This window comes from Oncorhynchus masou, unplaced genomic scaffold (genome assembly GCF_036934945.1).
Source record: "Oncorhynchus masou masou isolate Uvic2021 unplaced genomic scaffold, UVic_Omas_1.1 unplaced_scaffold_1702, whole genome shotgun sequence".
Classification (NCBI taxonomy): domain Eukaryota; kingdom Metazoa; phylum Chordata; class Actinopteri; order Salmoniformes; family Salmonidae; genus Oncorhynchus; species Oncorhynchus masou.
Window position 1 is genome coordinate 58,590 of NW_027007177.1, and position 21,779 is coordinate 80,368.

The following is a 21,779-nucleotide window of genomic DNA, read 5'->3' on the forward strand; positions in this document are numbered from 1 at the left end:
ATCAAGCCCCAGTGTAACTCAGTAGAGTAACTCAGTAGAGTAACAGTTCATTATCAAGCCCCAGTGTAACTCAGTAGAGTAATAGTTCATCATCAAGCCCCAGTGTAACTCAGTAGAGTAATAGTTCATCATCAAGCCATAAATGGGCCCTGTGGAACAACAGGTAGAGCGAAGCAAATACCCCATAATGACAACGCAAAAACAGGTTTTTAGAAATGCTTGCAAATTTATTACAAATAAAAAAATTGAAATACCTTATTTACATAAGTATTCAGACCCTTTGAGAGTGAGAGAGAGAGCACATAGTGTGTACACTAGATAGAGAGAGAGTGTACACTAGATAGAGAGAGAGAGAGAGAGTGTACACTAGAGAGAAACTGACTATAACAGGTGTCCCTGGGTCAGCATTTAGAGGTCAGGGGTCAAAGGTGTTAAAGGAAGAGCGGAAGTCTCTCTCCCAGTTCCTGTCCTTCTCCTCCTCCCTCCTGCTCTCCTCCTTCATCCCCCTCCTCCCCCTCTCCCCCCGACCCTCCTTCCCCGTCCGTCTGACTGCCTTCGGGTCTTTGGGTTGGAAGTGTGTGACCTTGGGTCGGGGTGTGGGTCCGTACCCCAGGCCTCTACTGTCCCTCTTCAGGACGGTCCGGACCGGCTGTTTATGACCCTCCCCTTCGGGCCCCAGCCCCCCTCCAGGGGTCCACCCGGAGCGCAGCATCATCTGGTAGGCGGGGGTGGAGGGGGGGAGGCAGTAGTGGGGAGGGGGCGCAGGGCGTGAGAGAGAGAACAGGTGGAGGGTGGAGGAGAGGTGTGTCTCCGGAGGAGAGGAGTAGTGGACACTGCAGACTGGACACCACTGGGTCTGATTCTGGGTGGACTGGTTCTGATGAGACTGGACTGCTGCTACCGCTGGGGGAGAACTGGGGGGAGGGGGCAGAGGGAGAGAGAGGGGTGGGTGGGGGGAGAGGAGCAACAAGGGAGGAGAAAAACGAGTATCTCCTTGACAACAAACCTTCAATCACAGGTCTTATTTCTACACTAGGACAGAGGTAGGAGGCCTCAGATACTGCAGGACGGTGTTCCAACTAGGCACCACACCTGACCAGGTCAGGGATTGTCTATATTCACCACACCTGAACAACTGACCACCTGACCAGGTCAGGGGTCTATATTCACCAGGTCAGGGATGTCTATATTCACCACCAGGTGATTGATGGTCAGGGATGGTCAGGGATTGTCTATCACCACATATTCACCACCACCTGAACTGACCAGGTCAGGGATTGTCTATATTCACCACACCACCTGACCAGGTCAGGGATGGTCTATATTCACCACACCTGACACTCAGGGAACTGACCACCTGACTCAGGTTAGGGATTGTCTATATTCACCACACTTGTGGTAAGTCTGCGTCTCTCTCCTGTAATGGTTGTGTTGACCCCTCTGTCTCCCAGTCAGTCACTAACCTGTGGTCCTGGTGGTCCTGCGTCTCTCTCCTGTAATGGTTGTGTTGACCCCTCTGTCTCCCAGTCAGTCACTAACCTGTGGTCCTGGTGGTCCTGCGTCTCTCTCCTGTAATGGTTGTGTTGACCCCCTCTGTCTCCCAGTCAGTCACTAACCTGTGGTCTGGATGGTCACCACCTGAACGTCTCTCTCCTGTAATGGTTGTGTTGACCCCTCTGTCTCCCAGGTCAACTGACACACCTGAACAATGACCAGGTCACAGTCACCTGTCAGGTCAGGGTGGTCTGCGTCTCTCCTGTAATGGTTGTGTTGACCCCTCTGTCTCCCAGTCAGTCACTAACCTGTGGTCCTGGTGGTCCAGTTCCTCCTGTAATGGTTGTGTTGACCCCCTGTCTCCCAGTCAGTCACTAACCTGTGGTCCTGGTGGTCCTGCGACCTCTCTCCTGTAATGGTTGTGTTGACCCCTCTGTCTCCCAGTCAGTCACTAACCTGGGACCTGGTGGTCCCGTTCCTCTAGGACCCCCTGTAATAGGCTCCCTATATTCACCACCCGAACAACTGACCACCTGATCAGGTTAGGATTGTTGACCACGCCCACCCATGCCGCCCCCTGCTGGAGGAGGAGTCACTAACGACACTCCGCTGCCCTGCCGCCGCTGCACACATCACACCTGTCCACCACCAGCTGTCCTGACCCCTCTGTCTCCCAGGCCGGAGTCCTGCGGAGAGTAGAGAGGAGAGAGAGACGAGCCGCCCCCTGCTGGAGGAGGAGAGAGAGTCCACCACCAGCTGTCCTAGAGAGAGAGAGAGAGAGAGAGATGAGAGATGAGAGAGAGAGAGAGAGAGAGAGAGAGAGAGAGAGAGAGAGAGAGAGAGAGAGAGAGAGAGAGAGAGAGAGAGGGGGGAGAGAGTCAGGGAGAGAAAGAGGAGACGGAGAGAGAGACATTAAGAAGGACGTGTAGAGAACATGTTGGTCATGTAGCAGACACTCCTCAGTAAAGCAGCTTTCAGCTAAGTCAGTGTTAGTAAGAGAAAGACAACCGGTGTTAAAGACTAGCGCAACGGGAAGGAGGTTGGTTCGAGGGAAACAGGAAGGAGGTTGGTTCGAGGGAAACAGGAAGGAGGTTGGTTCAGGGGCACTGGGAAGGAGGTTGGTTCGAGGGCATCGGGAAGGAGGTTGGTTCGAGGGAAACAGGAAGGAGGTTGGTTCGAGGGAAACAGGAAGGAGGTTGGTTCGAGGGAAACAGGAAGGAGGTTGGTTCGAGGAAACGGGAAGGAGGTTGGTTCGAAGGAAACGGGAAGGAGGTTGGTTCGAGGGCAACTGGAAGGAAGGAGGTTGGTTCGAGCGCAACGGGAAGGAGGTTGGTTCGAGCGCAACAGGAAGGAGGTTGGTTCGAGGGCAACGGGAAGGGAAACAGGAAGGAGGTTGGTTAGAGCGCAACGGCAAGGAGGTTGGTTCGGGGGCAACAGGAAGGAGGTTCGTTGGGGGCAACAGGAAGGAGATTCGTTGGGGGCAACAGGAAGGAGGTTCTGGGGGCAACGGGAAGGAGGTTTGTTCGAGTGTAACAGGAAGGAGGTTCGTTCGAGTGCAACAAGAAGGAGGTTGGTTTGAGGGCATGTTAGCGTTTTAAAGGGGAAACAGGACTGAAGGCTAAAAGTTTGAGGTAGGTTATTCCAATCAATAAAATGAAAACCTTGAAACCTGATATATATTTCCACTTGACTCCACCAGACAATAAACACATCCTAAGAGTTCTGAACATGTCGTCATGGAGCTTTTTAAATCGAACCTGTGAAATAGATGCATTTAGAACCATGTATTTGATTATTATTCAAATTGAATACAAGCCGTGTATTGAGTACTTGACCTACTGGCATTCTGATGTAGTGAGTTTGGCTCCTCCTGATGAGGCAGTTCTGCCTGGGACTTCAAAAGTAATCAGGGTAACAGGTCAAAGAGGGGCAATTCCTCTTGTTCAAATGGTCAAAACACTGAGGTGATTTGATTAAACTGCCCCAGGTTGAACCGGGGCTGTGGTCTAATGGTCAGGACACTGAGGTGATCTGATTAAACTGCCCCAGGTTGAACCGGGGCTGTGGTCTAATGGTCAGGACACTGAGGTGATCTGATTAACCTGCCCCAGGTTGAACCGGGGCTGTGGTCTAATGGTCAAAACACTGAGGTGATCTGATTAAATGGCCTGCCCCAGGTTGAACACTGCTCTAATTGGCCGGAACAGCGGGTCACGTGGAAACCATGGAAACCGTGTGTGTGATGTATTTTCTAACATTCCACTGATTCCCGCTCCAGCCGTCACCACAAGCCCGTTCTCCCTAATTCAGGAGCCACCAACTTCCTGAGGTGAGAACACTACATTTTCAGGCAAATAAACCATTTTATCAACAGCCCCACTTCAGCATGTGAAAACACAGCATCCTACTCATTAGTCTACATGCATCACTTTTTGTTTTGAGCCATCTTCTCCGTGGGCTTTGAACGGGGCACCTGGCTCACGCCCGGGAAGCAGCCCAGTGATAAAAACTCAAATCACTTTTCACTCCGCCAATCCGGTCTTGTAATCCATTCTCCTAATTGGTTTCTCCCCGTGGGAGACCCAGGTTCAGATCCTGTTACCTACCTGGAAGTTGACATCCACCCCCCGGGACAGCAGGCCTCTCACCCCAGACAGGTCTCCTTCCTGGGCACAACGCAGCAGTCTTAGCCCCTCCAGTTCTGTGGTAGTACTGGTGGTGTTAGCCTGCTGCCTGCTAGCCTGTGGGAAAGAATACTGTACTTTAGTCACATTTTGGTCAATCAGCAGATGCTTCACTGGTGCATCTGGAGTGTGCAAAGCTGTCAGAGGCAAAGGGTGGCGACTTTGAAGAAACTTAAATATATTTTGATTTGTATAACACTTTTTTTGGTTACTACATTATTCCATAGGTGTTATTTCATAGTGTTGATGTCTTCAATAGTATTATACAATGTAAAAAAATAGTACAAATTAAGAAAAACCCTGGAATGAGTAGGTGTCAACTTTTAACCGGTCCTGTGTATATATACTGAGGAAATACTTTATTTTTAAATCATACATGTCATGATCACAGATGATGTAGCTACTAGGCTATATGTGTTGTGTTTGTGGTACCTGGACGTGCTGCCCTGCTCTTCTCCCCCTGCGGTTCTCTCTCCCCCTCTGCTCCATTCCTCGTCTCTCCTCTCCATCCCCTTCTTCTATGAGGCTTTGATAGAAGCGCCGTGCCTCCTCTCCTCCGAGGGTGCTGGGTTGAGGTCCGGTGGCTGCGCCTGCGTTTCCCGACCACAGCAGCTCTTCTTCTCGGGCCGGAGTGAAGTAGCTTAGAGAGCTCATGTCTGGGACCGGTTGGTCGGCGGCGCTGGAATAGCGAGCTGACCGCTCGACAGACTAGTAACGTGACAGTCACCTAAAACACAGTTGACCAGTCGGATAGTGATTAGATTTATGTAAACGAGGTAACTGACGTTCGTTAATCACTTTTCTGGAGTCTGGAAATGTTGGTGTAAGGTTATTTTTTCTTCATACAGCTAATTAACTACAGTGGCTAACTCAATGACTAGTCTAATTCCTCCATAATATTGTTACTTTTAGTAAGTAGCTAAGTGTAGTTAACTAGCCTCAACCAAATATATTGTCTGTGCCTCGACGCTCGGTCGTAAATGATAATAGGCTAGCTGGCTGTGACTTATCAACCAGAATTAGCAGCTAGCACACTGAATTTAACGTTAGGTACCTAGATATTTTACAAAAAGATTACTTATATATTTAACAAAACGTTTATTTCTATATATAAAATAAAGAGTTTTCAAATGTAAAAAAAAAAAATACTTTCAAAATAGTTAGTTCCCTACCCGAGGTAACGTGCCTCCATCTTTGTTGTTGTTGGTTTGCGACGTCATGTCCACTATTTTCTACGTCACGCGTAGAAACGTCATGCGTCACCACATCGCCTCTTGCTGACCGGAGTTGGTAACGCAGCAAAAGTCCTTTTAGGACACAATTTCACATTAATTCAGTCAAACAAAAATAAACACATAGGTCTATAATAGCGCGCCTAAATGGTGTACCAGTCGATATTAAATATTGGTGTTCCACATTTTATTGATATTCAGACCAACATATGTTGCATTCATCAAATCATTTTTAATACTGAACAAAAAAATATACATGCAACATGGAAAAATGTTGACAATTATACTGAGTTACAGTTCATGTAAGGAAATCAGTCAATTGAAATAAATTCATTAGGCCCTAATCTATGGATTTCACATAGATTAGGGTGGGCACAGGCCCACCCATTGGGCAACCAGGCCCATCCAATCAGAATGAGTTTTTCCCCCCAAAAAGGGCTTTATTATAGACAGAAATTCTCCTCTGTTTCATCAGGGTGACTGGTCTCAGACGATCCCGCAGGTGAAGAAGCCGTATGTGGAGATCCTGTGCTGGCCTGGTTACGCGTGGTCTATGGGTGTGTGGCCGGTTGGATGTACTGCCAAATTCTCTGAAAACGGCATCGGAGGAGGCTTCATGGCAGATAAATTAATATTCCATTCTCTGGCAACAGCTCTGGTGGACATTCCTGCAGTCATCATGCCAATTATACGCTCCTTCAAGAAGTTGACACATCCGTGGCATTGCGTTTCGTGACAAAACTGCACATTATAGTGTCCTTTTATTGTCCCCCAGCACAAGGTGCACCTGTGTAATGACCATGATGTTTAATCAGCATCTTGACATGTAACCATCTAACCCTCCCTCTGTCTCCCATTCAGCATCTGGAAGGTCCCTCAGTCTAGTAGTGAATGACTAACCCTTCCTCTGTCATACATACAGCATCTTTAAGGTCCCTCAGTCAAGTATTGAATTTCAAGCACAGATTCAGCTACAAAGACCAGGGAGCTTTCAAAGTTCTCATTATAAAATAATTTGGTGCACTTAGGGCAGTGATAGGTAGATGGGTAACAATAACAAATGTTATTGGGGAAAAATGCACCAAATTATAAAAAAAAAAAATCTTCAACATAGAAATGCTACCAAAAATAATTTACTGAAACTTGAGACAAATGACGGAGTCACCTGTGATTGGCCAAATGATATTTAGAAAGAGGAAGCAAAGTCCTTTAAGCAGATGTTTTCATTTCAGTCTCCTCCAACAACTCTAACCGACGCCAATTGTATGGATTTCCCCCTATTAATCATGTAAAACTAACAGCTGTACAGAAAGACTCATGTGATTAAATTACAGAAGAGGAACTTCTTGATGCAATTAAAGCCTATAATAAGTCTGGGAAAACTCCAGGTCCCGTTTTTTTTTTTTTTTTTTTTTTTTTTTTTTTTTTTTTTTTTTTTTACTTTTTGTTGATGTACTCAGAGGTCCATTATTAGCATGTTTTAACCACTCCTATACAAATAGATGAACAGATACTCAACAAGCAGGTCTGATTTCAATATTCCTTGTCATTGTGTGTAGATTGATGAGGGGAGAATAAAAACACATTAGAATAAGGCTGTAACATAACAAAATGTGGCAAAACGTTAAAAGGGCCTGAGTACTTCCTGAATGCACTGCACCTCCTTTGAATTATATAATAATTTACATTTAGCAATATCCAAATCATACAATGACAGACAAGAGGTTTTATACTCGTATTTACATAATCAACACTCATAATCTAAACAAAATAACTATTTGCCCTTCTTTAAAAAAAATCTGGTTTAGGACATGATCATATCTCGAGATGAAAACACCACAGTAGCAAAGTCTCTATCTTAGAATAAGGTCATATTTTACCACAACATTCCTCAAGTGTCATTTGTCATGAAATGTCCTCTTGGATCGCTGAGATTAGGATGTGTACTTTTCTATTTCATAATTATATAAAAAAATGTTTTTATCAGATATTATGCATTTTACCACAATTTCAACAAAGTTCTAATTACCATAACAGTTATAAACTAATCCATGTCTAATATATATATATATATATTTTTACATTGCTCTTGTAATGTAAAGGTCTGAGTTAAATAACACTGAAAAGAAACATGTTTAAAATTAAATCAGACTTGTTTTCCCCAACATGTCCACAGACACTGTGTTTGTACATAATACATATTATAGTATAATGTAAACATCAACGAATATACATTTTTTAGGATTTATGGACAAATTACAGGAACATACTGTGGGTTTTATTTTAAATAAGTTTGTTTTTTCTAAAGTAAAACAGTATAAAATGACCCAAGAATTTAATCCAGACGAAAAGACGATTCAGGCGAAAATAAAATGTATTGATAATAAGACACTTTGCCTAAACTTAGTCCTCAGAATGACAGTTGGTTTTGTAACTACTAAACTTAGTCCTCAGAATGACAGTTGGTTTTGTAACTACTAAACTTAGTCCTCAGAATGACAGTTGGTTTTGTAACTACTAAACTTAGTCCTCAGAATGACAGTTGGTTTTGTAACTACTAAACTTAGTCCTCAGAATGACAGTTGGTTTTGTAACTACTAAACTTAGTCCTCAGAATGACAGTTGGTTTTTACAGATGCATCATGGTTTTGTAACTACTAAACTTAGTCCTCAGAATGACAGTTGGTTTTGTAACTACTAAACTTAGTCCTCAGAATGACAGTTGTTTTTGTAACTACTAAACTTAGTCCTCAGAATGACAGTTGGTTTTTTAACTACTAAACTTAGTCCTCAGAACATGACAGTTGGTTTTGTAACTACTAAACTTAGTCCTCAGAATGACAGTTGGTTTTGTAACTACTAAACTTAGTCCTCAGAATGACAGTTGGTTTTGTAACTACTAAACTTAGTCCTCAGAATGACAGTCGTTTTTGTAACTACTAAACTTAGTCCTCAGAATGACAGTTGTTTTTGTAACGACTAAACTTAGTCCTCAGAATGACAGTTGGTTTTTTAACTACTAAACTTAGTCCTCAGAATGACAGTTGGTTTTGTAACTACTAAACTTAGTCCTCAGAATGACAGTTGGTTTTGTAACTACTAAACTTAGTCCTCAGAATGACAGTTGGTTTTGTAACTACTAAACTTAGTCCTCAGAATGACAGTCGTTTTTGTAACTACTAAACTTAGTCCTCAGAATGACAGTTGGTTTTGTAACTACTAAACTTAGTCCTCAGAATGACAGTTGGTTTTGTAACGACTAAACTTAGTCCTCAGAATGACAGTTGGTTTTGTAACTTACTAAACTTAGTCCTCAGAATGACAGTTGGTTTTTTAACTACTAAACTTAGTCCTCAGAATGACAGTTGGTTTTGTAACTACTAAACTTAGTCCTCAGAATGACAGTTGGTTTTGTAACTACTAAACTTAGTCCTCAGAATGACAGTCGTTTTTGTAACTACTAAACTTAGTCCTCAGAATGACAGTTGGTTTTGTAACTACTAAACTTAGTCCTCAGAATGACAGTTGGTTTTGTAACTACTAAACTTAGTCCTCAGAATGACAGTTGGTTTTGTAACTACTAAACTTAGTCCTCAGAATGACAGTTGTTTTTGTAACTACTAAACTTAGTCCTCAGAATGACAGTTGGTTTTGTAACTACTAAACTTAGTCCTTAGAATGACAGTTGTTTTTGTAACTACTAAACTTAGTCCTCAGAATGACAGTTGGTTTTGTAACTACTAAACTTAGTCCTCAGAATGACAGTTGGTTTTGTAACTACTAAACTTAGTCCTCAGAATGACAGTTGGTTTTGTAACTACTAAACTTAGTCCTCAGAATGACAGTTGGTTTTTACAGATGCATCATGGTTTTGTAACTCCATTATCTACAGAAACTGTTTTAAAACTGGTTTATGGAGAATCATCCATATAAACAATTTGATTTCATGTGACATCAACAAAACCACAAGTTCTCAGTCAAAAACATCAGACAGAACACAGCTCCTCAATTCTCTCATGTTTTCTCGAGTCAGTTCAGTTTGGTATTGATCAACGCCATGTTTCATTTCTTTTTTTGTGTCAATATTTATATTGTCGAAAGCATTATTTGTCTACTTGCAAACAAAAAAAAACTCTCTGGGCAAGAAAAGTTATCTGGTGTGTTTTCCCCTGATCGGGAAAATGTCTTTCCACAATGAGAGCAGTGGTATGTCTTCTCCTCCTGTGTATGTCCTCTTTCATGATTATTCAGATGCCTTAACCGGTTAAATCTCTTTCCAGTCAGGAAGCAGAGGTGAGGCTTCTCTCCTGTGTGTGTGTTCTCCCATGTTTTTTCAGATACCCAAAGTGGGTAAAACTTTTTCCACACAGGGAGCATTGGTAGGGCTTTTCCCGGGTGTGTGTCCTCTCGTGCTCTTTTAGGTTCCCTGACCGGGTAAAACTCTTTCCACACTGGGAGCATTGGTAGGGCTTTTCTTGTGTGTGTGTCCTCTCATGCTCTTTTAGATTCTCTAACCGGGTGAAATTCTTTCCACACTGGGAACATTTGAAAGGCTTTTCTCCTGTGTGTGTCCTCGCATGCCTATTCAGGTCCCCTAACTGGGTAAAACTTTTTCCACACTCGGAGCAGAGGTGAGGCTTCTCTCCTGTGTGTGTTGTCTCATGTTTCTTCAGATACCCTACTTGGGTAAAACTCTTTCCACACAGGGAGCATGGGTAGGGCTTTTCCCGTGTGTGTGTCCTCTCATGCTCTTTTAGGTTCCCTAACCGGGTGAAATTCTTTCCACACTGGGAACATTGGAAAGGCTTTTCTCCTGTGTGTGTTCTCTCATGCCTATTCAGGTCCCCTAACTGGGTAAAACTCTTTCCACACTGAGAGCAGAGGTGAGGCTTCTCTCCTGTGTGCGCTTTCTCATGGTTTTTCAGATGCGCTAAGTAGGTAAAACTCTTTCCACACTGGGAGCAGTGGAAAGGCTTCTGTCCTGTGTGTATTTTCTCATGATCTTTTAGGTTCCCTAACTGGGTAAAACACTTTCCACACTGGGAGCATTGGAAAGGTTTTTCCCCTGTGTGTATTCTCTCGTGATCTTTTAGGCTCCCTAACTGGGTAAAACGCTTTTCACACTGAGAGCATTGGAAAGGCTTCTCTCCTGTGTGTATTCTCTCATGCTCCTTAAGGCTACCTAACAACCTAAAACTCTTTCCACACTGGGAGCAGTGGTAAGGCTTCTCTCCTGTGTGTATTTTCTTATGTCTTTTCAGGCTCGCTAACTGAATAAAATTCTTTCCACATTGGGAACATTGGAAAGGCTCTTCTCCTGTGTGTGTCGTCTCATGCTTTTTTAGGTTCTGTAACTTAGTAAAACTCTTTCCACAGTTGAAGCAGTGGCGTCGTCTCGCTCGTTTGAGCGTCTCTGTGTCTGGTTCCTCTGAGGGACTCTTGCTGCTGTCAGAGTGAGAGTCTGGTCTCTCTCCTGCCAAAGACAAACAGTATTTAGTTCAGCAGATTATTGAGTTAAACCTGAAATGAAACCTCCACATACATTTTACTTTGACATCTTAGTCGTTTAGAAGACACTGTTATCCAGAGTGAAAGCATCAACAGTTAAGATGATATGCCTAGAATGACTAATTAGGGGTTCACAGCAAAGCTCCCGAAAACCCGTTGTTATTATCTTTCTCCTTCAACGTTCCCATTTATATCCACACTCTACAAGGGCCTATCATTTATATCCACTCTACAAGGGCCTATCATTTATATCCACTCTACAAGGGCCTATCATTTATATCCACTCTACAGGGCCTATCAGTTATATCCACTCTACAAGGGCCTATCATTTATATCCACTCTACAGGGCCTATCAGTTATATCCACTCTACAAGGGCCTATCATTTATATCCACTCTACAGGGCCTATCAGTTATATCCACTCTACAGGGCCTATCATTTATATCCACTCTACAGGACCTATCATTTAAATCCACTCTACAAGAGCCTATCATTTAAATCCACTCTACAAGAGCCTATCATTTAAATCCACTCTACAGGGCCTATCATTTATATCCACTCTACAAGGGCCTATCATTTATATCCACTCTACAAGGGCCTATCATTTATATCCACTCTACAAGGGCCTATCATTTATATCCACTCTACAGGGCCTATCATTTATATCCACTCTACAGGGCCTATCATTTATATCCACTCTACAAGGGCCTATCATTTATATCCACTCTACAAGGGCCTATCATTTATATCCACTCTACAAGGGCCTATCATTTATATCCACTCTACAAGGGCCTATCATTTATATCCACTCTACAGGACCTATCATTTATATCCACTCTACAGGACCTATCATTTAAATCCACACTCTACAGGACCTATCATTTATATCCACTCTACAGGGCCTATCATTTATATCCACTCTACAGGGCCTATCATTTATATCCACTCTACAAGGGCCTATCATTTCTATCCACTCTACAAGGGCCTATCATTTCTATCCACTCTACAAGGGCCTATCATTTATATCCACTCTACAAGGGCCTATCATTTATATCCACTCTACAAGGGCCTATCATTTAAATTTCTATCCACTCTACAAGGGCTATCATTTATCATTTCTATCCACTCTACAAGGGCCTATCATTTATATCCACTCTACAAGGGCCTATCATTTATATCCACTCTACAAGGGCCTATCAACTTGAAATATTTTAGGGTCATCCAACCCATTACCATGATGAACCACGTTAAGTTTGGCATTGAATTCTTACAAAACAAAACGGACGGAAATTATTAACAATTTACTTTTATTTAATGCTAATGATTTATAATAAATCATTAAACAAATCTACTTCTCATAAACTAAGTCAGATTCACTCCAAATTTGGTCTTTGGACTCATGACATCAGTCTTTAAAGGTTTTGGTTGCTGCATTTAAATATGGCCGCACTGTAGCTATAGATGCACCTTACCACATTTGCTAATGCTAATTAATGCTAATGCTAAAAATACTTGAAAAATCTTCTCATGAACCATAAGTCAGATTGACTCCAGATTTGGTATATACAGTGGGGAGAACAAGTATTTGATACACTGACGATTTTGCAGGTCTTCCTACTTACAAAGCATGTAAATGTCTGTCATTTTTATCATAGGTACACTTCAACTGTGAGAGATGGAATTTAAAACAAAAATCCAGAAAATCACATTGTATGATTTTTAAGTAATTAATTTGCATTTTATTGCATGACATTGCATCACATCTGTGACAGAGAGGGAGAAGCCTTCATCCACATATACAGTTAAGGGAGTCTAGCCAGCTACATTTTCAGATATTATACGTTTCTAATTTTGTCTGAAAGTTGTTTTCATTGCAAGTTAAAGCTTACTGTCAGCTTTACGGGTATGATCTGTGTAGAAATATTATTCGTATCTCAGAGCCGCAAGCTAAGATTGAACCTAGTTAGTTGTTTCACTTTAGTTACCTGTAGATTCTTGCAGGGTAGTAACATTATGAGTTGGGATTATGGTTCACAATCTAAAACAAATGACTCCACTATGCAAGTAACCATTTCACTGTGGCAATTACATCTTCTGTATCCTGTGCGTGTGACAAATAAACTTTCATTTTATTTGATAGAGTGTGTGTTTACCAGAGACGATAACACAAACAACAACATGACCTGCACCAAAGTTAAGTTACGATATAACGTTAGGCCAACGAGACAGTGTCCTAGTTCTAACATTCTAGGTTAGAATGCTCTGGTTCTATTTAGTCATACGCACAATCATATGCTATTTACTGTAATTAGATCGCCATTATCTTATAAATAACTAGCAAATAATTATTTTGTTTTGCGAGTTAATTTTCCTGTAATAATTCATACAAATGAGCTAAAGTGAAGACGTGGTCAGCTATATGATATGGTCATTATTTCAACTGGCAATTTATTGTTAGATAGACAGCCAACTTATTGTTAGATAGACAGCCAACTTATTGTTAGATAGACAGGTAACTTATTGTTAGATAGACAGGTAACTTATTGTTAGATAGACAGGTAACTTATTGTTAGATAGACAGCCAACTTATTGTTAGATAGACAGCCAACTTATTGTTAGATAGACAGCCAACTTATTGTTAGATAGACAGCCAACTTATTGTTAGATAGACAGCCAACTTATTGTTAGATAGACAGCCAACTTATTGTTAGACAGACAGCCAACTTATTGTTAGACAGACAGGTAACTTATTGTTAGATAGACAGCCAACTTATTGTTAGATAGACAGCCAACTTATTGTTAGATAGACAGCCAACTTATTGTTAGATAGACAGCCAACTTATTGTTAGATAGACAGCCAACTTATTGTTAGATAGACAGCCAACTTATTGTTAGATAGACAGCCAACTTATTGTTAGATAGACAGCCAACTTATTGTTAGACAGACAGGTAACTTATTGTTAGATAGACAGGTAACTTATTGTTAGATAGACAGCCAACTTATTGTTAGATAGACAGCCAACTTATTGTTAGATAGACAGCCAACTTATTGTTAGATAGACAGCCAACTTATTGTTAGATAGACAGCCAACTTATTGTTAGATAGACAGGTAACTTATTGTTAGATAGACAGGTAACTTATTGTTAGATAGACAGCCAACTTATTGTTAGATAGACAGCCAACTTATTGTTAGATAGACAGCCAACTTATTGTTAGATAGACAGGTAACTTATTGTTAGATAGACAGCCAACTTATTGTTAGATAGACAGCCAACTTATTGTTAGATAGACAGCCAACTTATTGTTAGATAGACAGCCAACTTATTGTTAGACAGCCAACTTATTGTTAGATAGACAGGTAACTTATTGTTAGATAGACAGGTAACTTATTGTTAGATAGACAGGTAACTTATTGTTAGATAGACAGGTAACTTATTGTTAGATAGACAGGTAACTTATTGTTAGATAGACAGCCAACTTATCGTTAGATAGACAGGTAACTTATCGTTAGATGGACAGGTAACTTATCGTTAGATAGACAGGTAACTTATCGTTAGATAGACAGGTAACTTATCGTTAGATAGACAGGTAACTTATCGTTAGATAGACAGGTAACTTATCGTTAGATAGACAGGTAACTTATCGTTAGATAGACAGGTAACTTATCGTTAGATAGACAGGTAACTTATCGTTAGATAGACAGGTAACTTATAGTTAGATAGGCAGGTAACTTATCGTTAGATAGACAGGTAACTTATCGTTAGATAGACAGGTAACTTATCGTTAGATAGACAGCCAACTTATCGTTAGATAGACAGCCAACTTATCGTTAGATAGACAGCCAACTTATTGTTAGACAGCCAGGTAACTTATCGTTAGATAGACAGGTAACTTATTGTCAGATAGACAGGTAACTTATCGTTAGATAGACAGGTAACTTATCGTTAGATAGACAGGTAACTTATCGTTAGATAGACAGGTAACTTATCGTTAGATAGACAGGTAACTTATCGTTAGATAGACAGGTAACTTATCGTTAGATAGACAGGTAACTTATCGTTAGATAGACAGGTAACTTATCGTTAGATAGACAGGTAACTTATCGTTAGATAGACAGGTAACTTATCGTTAGATAGACAGGTAACTTATCGTTAGATAGACAGGTAACTTTATCGTTAGATAGGCAGGTAACTTATTGTTAGATAGGCAGGTAACTTATTGTTAGATAGGCAGGTAACTTATCGTTAGATAGACAGGTAACTGTAGAAACTATTACACTCAATGACTCGATTAGTGTAGTGTTAGCTAGCTACATAGTTGTCTTTGCTGTCTTCGTATCCAAGGTAATTGTGTAGCTTAGAGTGTGTAGACTTAGAGTGATTATCTTAATTTACCGAGGTTAGCTAGCCAGCTATTTGTCGTCCTTAACGTAGGAGTCACTGCTAGCTAGCTAGCCAACAGCTAGCCAACGTCTTCCGAATTGAACTTCAACAACCCGGTCAACATTCCGCCTCGCTCCACAGGTAGTATCACATTTTCATTTCACTTCATTACAGTACAACGGTTTGATTTGTTTGATCGTAGCTAGCTAGCTACTTAGCCGTCTTTGTATCTAAGACAATTGTGTAGTCTGGAGCGATTTTCTAGGTTAGCTAGCCAGCTATTGTCGTTCTTTTAACGTAACGTTACGTAATCAACACTGCTAGCTAGCCAGCTAGCCCCCGAATAGCAGCACTGTAGAAACCACTACACTCGACGGAACGACTTGATTAGTGTAGTGTCAACAACGTAGCCACTGCCAGCTAGCCTACTCCAGCAGTACTGTATCATTTCAATCATTTTAGTCAATAAGATTCTTGCTACGTAAGCTTAACGTTCTGAACATTCGATAAGTGTAGTCCACTTGTCATTCCAATCTCCTTTGCATTAGCGTAGCCTCTTCTGTAGCCTGTCAACTATGTGTCTATCTATCCCTGTTCTCTCCTCTCTGCACAGACCATACAAACGCTCCACACCGCGTGGCCGCGGCCACCCTAATCTGGTGGTCCCAGCGCGCACGACCCACGTGGAGTTCCAGGTCTCCGGTAGCCTCTGGAACTGCCGATCTGCGGCCAACAAGGCAGAGTTCATCTCAGCCTATGCCTCCCTCCAGTCCCTCGACTTCTTGGCACTGACGGAAACATGGATCACCACAGACAACACTGCTACTCCTACTGCTCTCTCTTCGTCCGCCCACGTGTTCTCGCACACCCCAAGAGCTTCTGGTCAGCGGGGTGGTGGCACCGGGATCCTCATCATCTCTCCCAAGTGGTCATTCTCTCTTTCTCCCCTTACCCATCTGTCTATCGCCTCCTTTGAATTCCATGCTGTCACAATTACCAGCCCTTTCAAGCTTAACATCCTTATCATTTATCGCCCTCCAGGTTCCCTCGGAGAGTTCATCAATGAGCTTGATGCCTTGATAAGCTCCTTTCCTGAGGACGGCTCACCTCTCACAGTCCTGGGCGACTTTAACCTCCCCACGTCTACCTTTGACTCATTCCTCTCTGCCTCCTTCTTTCCACTCCTCTCCTCTTTTGACCTCACCCTCTCACCTTCCCCCCTACTCACAAGGCAGGCAATACGCTCGACCTCATCTTTACTAGATGCTGTTCTTCCACTAACCTCATTGCAACTCCCCTCCAAGTCTCCGACCACTACCTTGTATCCTTTTCCCTCTCGCTTTCATCCAACACTTCCCACACTGCCCCTACTCGGATGGTATCGAGCCGTCCCAACCTTCGCTCTCTCTCCCCCGCTACTCTCTCCTCTTCCATCCTATCATCTCTTCCCTCTGCTCATACCTTCTCCAACCTATCTCCTGATTCTGCCTCCTCAACCCTCCTCTCTTCCCTTTCTGCATCCTTTGACTCTCTATGTCCCCTATCCTCCAGGCCGGCTCGGTCCTCCCCTCCCGCTCCGTGGCTCGACGACTCACTGCGAGCTCACAGAACAGTGCTCCGGGCAGCCGAGCGGAAATGGAGGAAAACTCGCCTCCCTGCGGACCTGGCATCCTTTCACTCCCTCCTCTCTACATTTTCCTCCTCTGTCTCTGCTGCTAAAGCCACTTTCTTCCACTCTAAATTCCAAGCATCTGCCTCTAACCCTAGGAAGCTCTTTGCCACCTTCTCCTCCCTCCTGAATCCTCCTCCCCCTCCCCCCTCCTCCCTCTCTGCAGATGACTTCGTCAACCATTTTGAAAAGAAGGTCGACGACATCCGATCCTCGTTTGTTAAGTCAAACGACACCGCTGGTTCTGCTCACACTGCCCTACCCTGTGCTCTGACCTCTTTCTCCCCTCTCTCTCCAGATGAAATCTCGCTTCTTGTGACGGCCGGCCGCCCAACAACCTGCCCGCTTGACCCTATCCCCTCCTCTCTTCTCCAGACCATTTCCGGAGACCTTCTCCCTTACCTCACCTCGCTCATCAACTCATCCCTGACCGCTGGCTACGTCCCTTCTGTCTTCAAGAGAGCGAGAGTCGCACCCCTTCTGAAAAAACCTACACTCGATCCCTCCGATGTCAACAACTACAGACCAGTATCCCTTCTTTCTTTTCTCTCCAAAACTCTTGAACGTGCCGTCCTTGGCCAGCTCTCCCGCTATCTCTCTCAGAATGACCTTCTTGATCCAAATCAGTCAGGTTTCAAGACTAGTCATTCAACTGAGACTGCTCTTCTCTGTACCACGGAGGCGCTCCGCACTGCTAAAGCTAACTCTCTCTCCTCTGCTCTCATCCTTCTAGACCTATCGGCTGCCTTCGACACTGTGAACCATCAGATCCTCCTCTCCACCCTCTCCGAGTTGGGCATCTCCGGCGCGGCCCACGCTTGGATTGCGTCCTACCTGACAGGTCGCTCCTACCAGGTGGCGTGGCGAGAATCTGTCTCCTCGCCACGCGCTCTCACCACTGGTGTCCCCCAGGGCTCTGTTCTAGGCCCTCTCCTATTCTCGCTATACACCAAGTCATTTGGCTCTGTCATAACCTCACATGGTCTCTCCTATCATTGCTATGCAGACGACACACAATTAATCTTCTCCTTTCCCCCTTCTGATGACCAGGTGGCGAATCGCATCTCTGCATGTCTGGCAGACATATCAGTGTGGATGACGGATCACCACCTCAAGCTGAACCTCGGCAAGACGGAGCTGCTCTTCCTCCCGGGGAAGGACTGCCCGTTCCATGATCTCGCCATCACGGTTGACAACTCCATTGTTTCCTCCTCCCAGAGCGCTAAGAACCTTGGCGTGATCCTGGACAACACCCTGTCGTTCTCAACTAACATCAAGGCGGTGGCCCGTTCCTGTAGGTTCATGCTCTACAACATCCGCAGAGTACGACCCTGCCTCACACAGGAAGCGGCGCAGGTCCTAATCCAGGCACTTGTCATCTCCCGTCTGGATTACTGCAACTCGCTGTTGGCTGGGCTCCCTGCCTGTGCCATCAAACCCCTACAACTCATCCAGAACGCCGCAGCCCGTCTGGTGTTCAACCTTCCCAAGTTCTCTCACGTCACCCCGCTCCTCCGCTCTCTCCACTGGCTTCCAGTTGAAGCTCGCATCCGCTACAAGACCATGGTGCTTGCCTACGGAGCTGTGAGGGGAATGGCACCGCAGTACCTCCAGGCTCTGATCAGGCCCTACACCCAAACAAGGGCACTGCGTTCATCCACCTCTGGCCTGCTCGCCTCCCTACCACTGAGGAAGTACAGTTCCCGCTCAGCCCAGTCAAAACTGTTCGCTGCTCTGGCCCCCAATGGTGGAAGAAACTCCCTCACGACGCCAGGACAGCGGAGTCAATCACCACCTTCCGGAGACACCTGAAACCCCACCTCTTCAAGGAATACCTAGGATAGGATAAGTAATCCTTCTCACCCCCCTCCCCCTTAATGATTTATATGCACTATTGTAAAGTGGCTGTTCCACTGGATGTCAGAAGGTGAATTCACCAATTTGTAAGTCGCTCTGGATAAGAGCGTCTGCTAAATGACTTAAATGTAATGTAAATGTAACTTATCGTTAGATAGACAGCCAACTTATTGTTAGATAGACAGCCAACTTATTGTTAGATAGACAGCCAACTTATTGTTAGATAGACAGGTAACTTATTGTTAGATAGACAGCCAACTTATTGTTAGATAGACAGCCAACTTATTGTTAGATAGACAGCCAACTTATTGTTAGATAGACAGCCAACTTATTGTTAGATAGACAGGTAACTTATTGTTAGATAGACAGGTAACTTATTGTTAGACAGACAGGTAACTTATTGTTAGACAGACAGGTAACTTATTGTTAGATAGACAGGTAACTTATTGTTAGATAGACAGGTAACTTATTGTTAGACAGACAGGTAACTTATTGTTAGATAGACAGCCAACTTATTGTTAGATAGACAGCCAAATTATTGTTAGACAGACAGGTAACTTATTGTTAGATAGACAGCCAACTTATTGTTAGATAGACAGCCAACTTATTGTTAGATAGACAGCCAACTTATTGTTAGACAGACAGGTAACTTATTGTTAGACAGCCAACTTATTGTTAGATAGACAGCCAACTTATTGTTAGATAGACAGCCAACTTATTGTTAGACAGACAGGTAACTTATTGTTAGATAGCCAGTTAACAAACTAGAAACAAACCAAAACATTGTTTAGAAAGTTTGATTTAGTCACCTGGTTTGACAGATTGAAATATACTAAATACATTTTTAAACAGATGGGTTTATTGGTGTTAAAATACACCAGTTATGCTATTTTGGACCACCAGGCTGATGATGTCATTCAGCTGTTTTTGTGTTTATACTTTTTTATAACGACAACGACAAGTTTGATGTCAGACGACAATAGAATGTTCATGATGTCACTGCAACAACTGTCTACAGACATGTCGATAGACCTAGTATAAACCAGCCTTTAGTCTTGGAATCTTTGGCTACTCCCAGAGATGGGTGGGGCTAAGGCTTAAGAGGGTGTGAACGATGCTGAATGGGTGCAGACAAATACGAGCTCTCCAGTAGGCGTACCAAAATAGACAAGGGGCCATTTTCTCAAAAGTGGGGTCAGATGTTTATCAACTTTCAAAGCAGAATTGTTCCTCAACTGCAGCATATGATATACCATTTCCGTGCTCTGGGTCTCTACTTGACCATGTGACCTAGACACCCCAAACCAACGTTGGATGGTTCACAGGGTAGGGACACGTATTACACACCCTTTGGTTTTCCTATAAATAACTTACACAATTTATATAAATATTTTTTTTTAAATGTCTATAGCTCTTCAACCACCTGACCTACCAGCCTTGTTTCTACTGTTCATTATTCCTTATATAAGTAAGCTAGTTGCACACCCTTTGGTTTTCTTATAGCATTTTAGCAACATTTGTAGAAATATATATATATGTGTGTGTATTTAAATGATATATATATATATATATATTTAAATATACTTTAAAAAAAAAATTACTTTAATAGCTTCACAATATGACTGACACATCTCAAACCAACTTCAGGGTAGGTTTTCCCATAAATCACTTTCATGTTTTAAGATAAATATTTGAAACTTTCTATAGCTCTTCAACCATGTGACCTAACAATCTTCAATGATTGAAGAGTTTGTGTTTCTAAGACAGTAACGTTACTTACTGGTATTAATCAGATCTCCCGTATCCTCCTCTTTCAACGTCACAGTAATCTCCCCCTCCCCCTCCCCCTCCTCCTCTCCAAAAACAGCATCCCCCTCTTTCACGCTGAAAGCTTCTTCTTCTTCTTTCACTGTAAACTCTCCCACTATAACTTCCTCTTTCACTGTAACTTCTTGCTCTTCTGTCACTATAACTTCCTCTTTCACTGTAACAGCCTCACCCTCTACTTCTTTTTTTACTGTTACGGCCTCCTCTTCCTTTTCCTCTTTCACGAGACCCTCTTTCTCCGTCCAGCAGACCTCTTCTTTAATAACACGGGGGTAGTAGTTTAGTGAGTTCATGGTCGGGGATGTTAATAACTAGCTAGATAGTTAGCATTAGCAAACAGCCAAGTGCTACTGCTAACTTAGCAAGCCAGCTACCCAACAAACAACGTAAATAGATACGACATAAGTATGTTTAAAACACACTGAATAATATATACCAAAACAGACTAAAGAGATTTAATGTTTTTGCCTATATCGGCTACGAAGCTGGCTGACTATACTTGTTATTGTTGAAGAGGCGTCCTCCTGTCCACTAGATTCTACGTCACACTCTGACAGCAACACCTGAGACTCATATCGCCACCTGTTGACTGGAGTGGGTAACGCAGTTGAGGAAAACATTTATAAGACAAAACTTTTATTTATTTATTTAATTGAAGTGTGATATTATATGGAAACGTACAAAGATAAGAACGCGTTGATTGATTAGTGCAGTGAAAATGTAAATACTGTACATCTGCATAAACATTAAAGGCAAATTCATATTAATTCTAAAACAGATAACATAAAAAATAACAGCTCGGTCAACACTCCTCCTAAATACTGAAACAATACATAGATGTATAAAATGAACGTCCACAAGTGGCTAACACAGTTAAAAAATATATGAAATTGCATTAATCAAATCCTTTTTACAATCATCAACAGGGTATTCTCTGACATGGTGGAAAAAATACTGACGGGAACTATCACGAGGCAGTGAATGTTTTGTCATTACAACGTCGTATGGTAATGTGGCCGAGCTGTCCAGAGAACTGGATTTAAGGACCCAGGCTTTCAGAAATGTGGGTTCAAAGTCCACCACTGGAACTTTTTCTCAACAGAAAACTAAAATGTAATTTCATACA

At 42.7% G+C, this 21,779-nt stretch overlaps 2 protein-coding genes across 2 annotated transcripts; both read right to left on the reverse strand.

The window, feature by feature from the left end:
- Positions 1 to 212: 212 nt before the first annotated feature.
- LOC135532006 (G patch domain and ankyrin repeat-containing protein 1-like) lies at positions 213 to 5,402 on the reverse strand. Its single transcript, XM_064959684.1, is given in 7 exon segments — positions 213 to 914; positions 1,464 to 1,527; positions 1,951 to 2,086; positions 2,089 to 2,151; positions 4,101 to 4,235; positions 4,611 to 4,905; positions 5,351 to 5,402. Coding segments are annotated over 6 exon segments (1,119 nt in total). The 5' UTR covers positions 4,833 to 4,905; positions 5,351 to 5,402; the 3' UTR covers positions 213 to 415.
- A 4,197-nt stretch (positions 5,403 to 9,599) lies between these two features.
- Positions 9,600 to 20,946, reverse strand: LOC135532007 (gastrula zinc finger protein XlCGF26.1-like). Its single transcript, XM_064959685.1, has 2 exons — positions 20,607 to 20,946; positions 9,600 to 10,883 (listed from the first exon to the last, which is right to left on the reverse strand). Exons 1-2 carry the CDS (start codon positions 20,944 to 20,946, stop codon positions 9,691 to 9,693), a joined length of 1,533 nt encoding a protein of 510 aa, XP_064815757.1. The 3' UTR covers positions 9,600 to 9,690.
- Between the last annotated feature and the right edge of the window lie 833 nt (positions 20,947 to 21,779).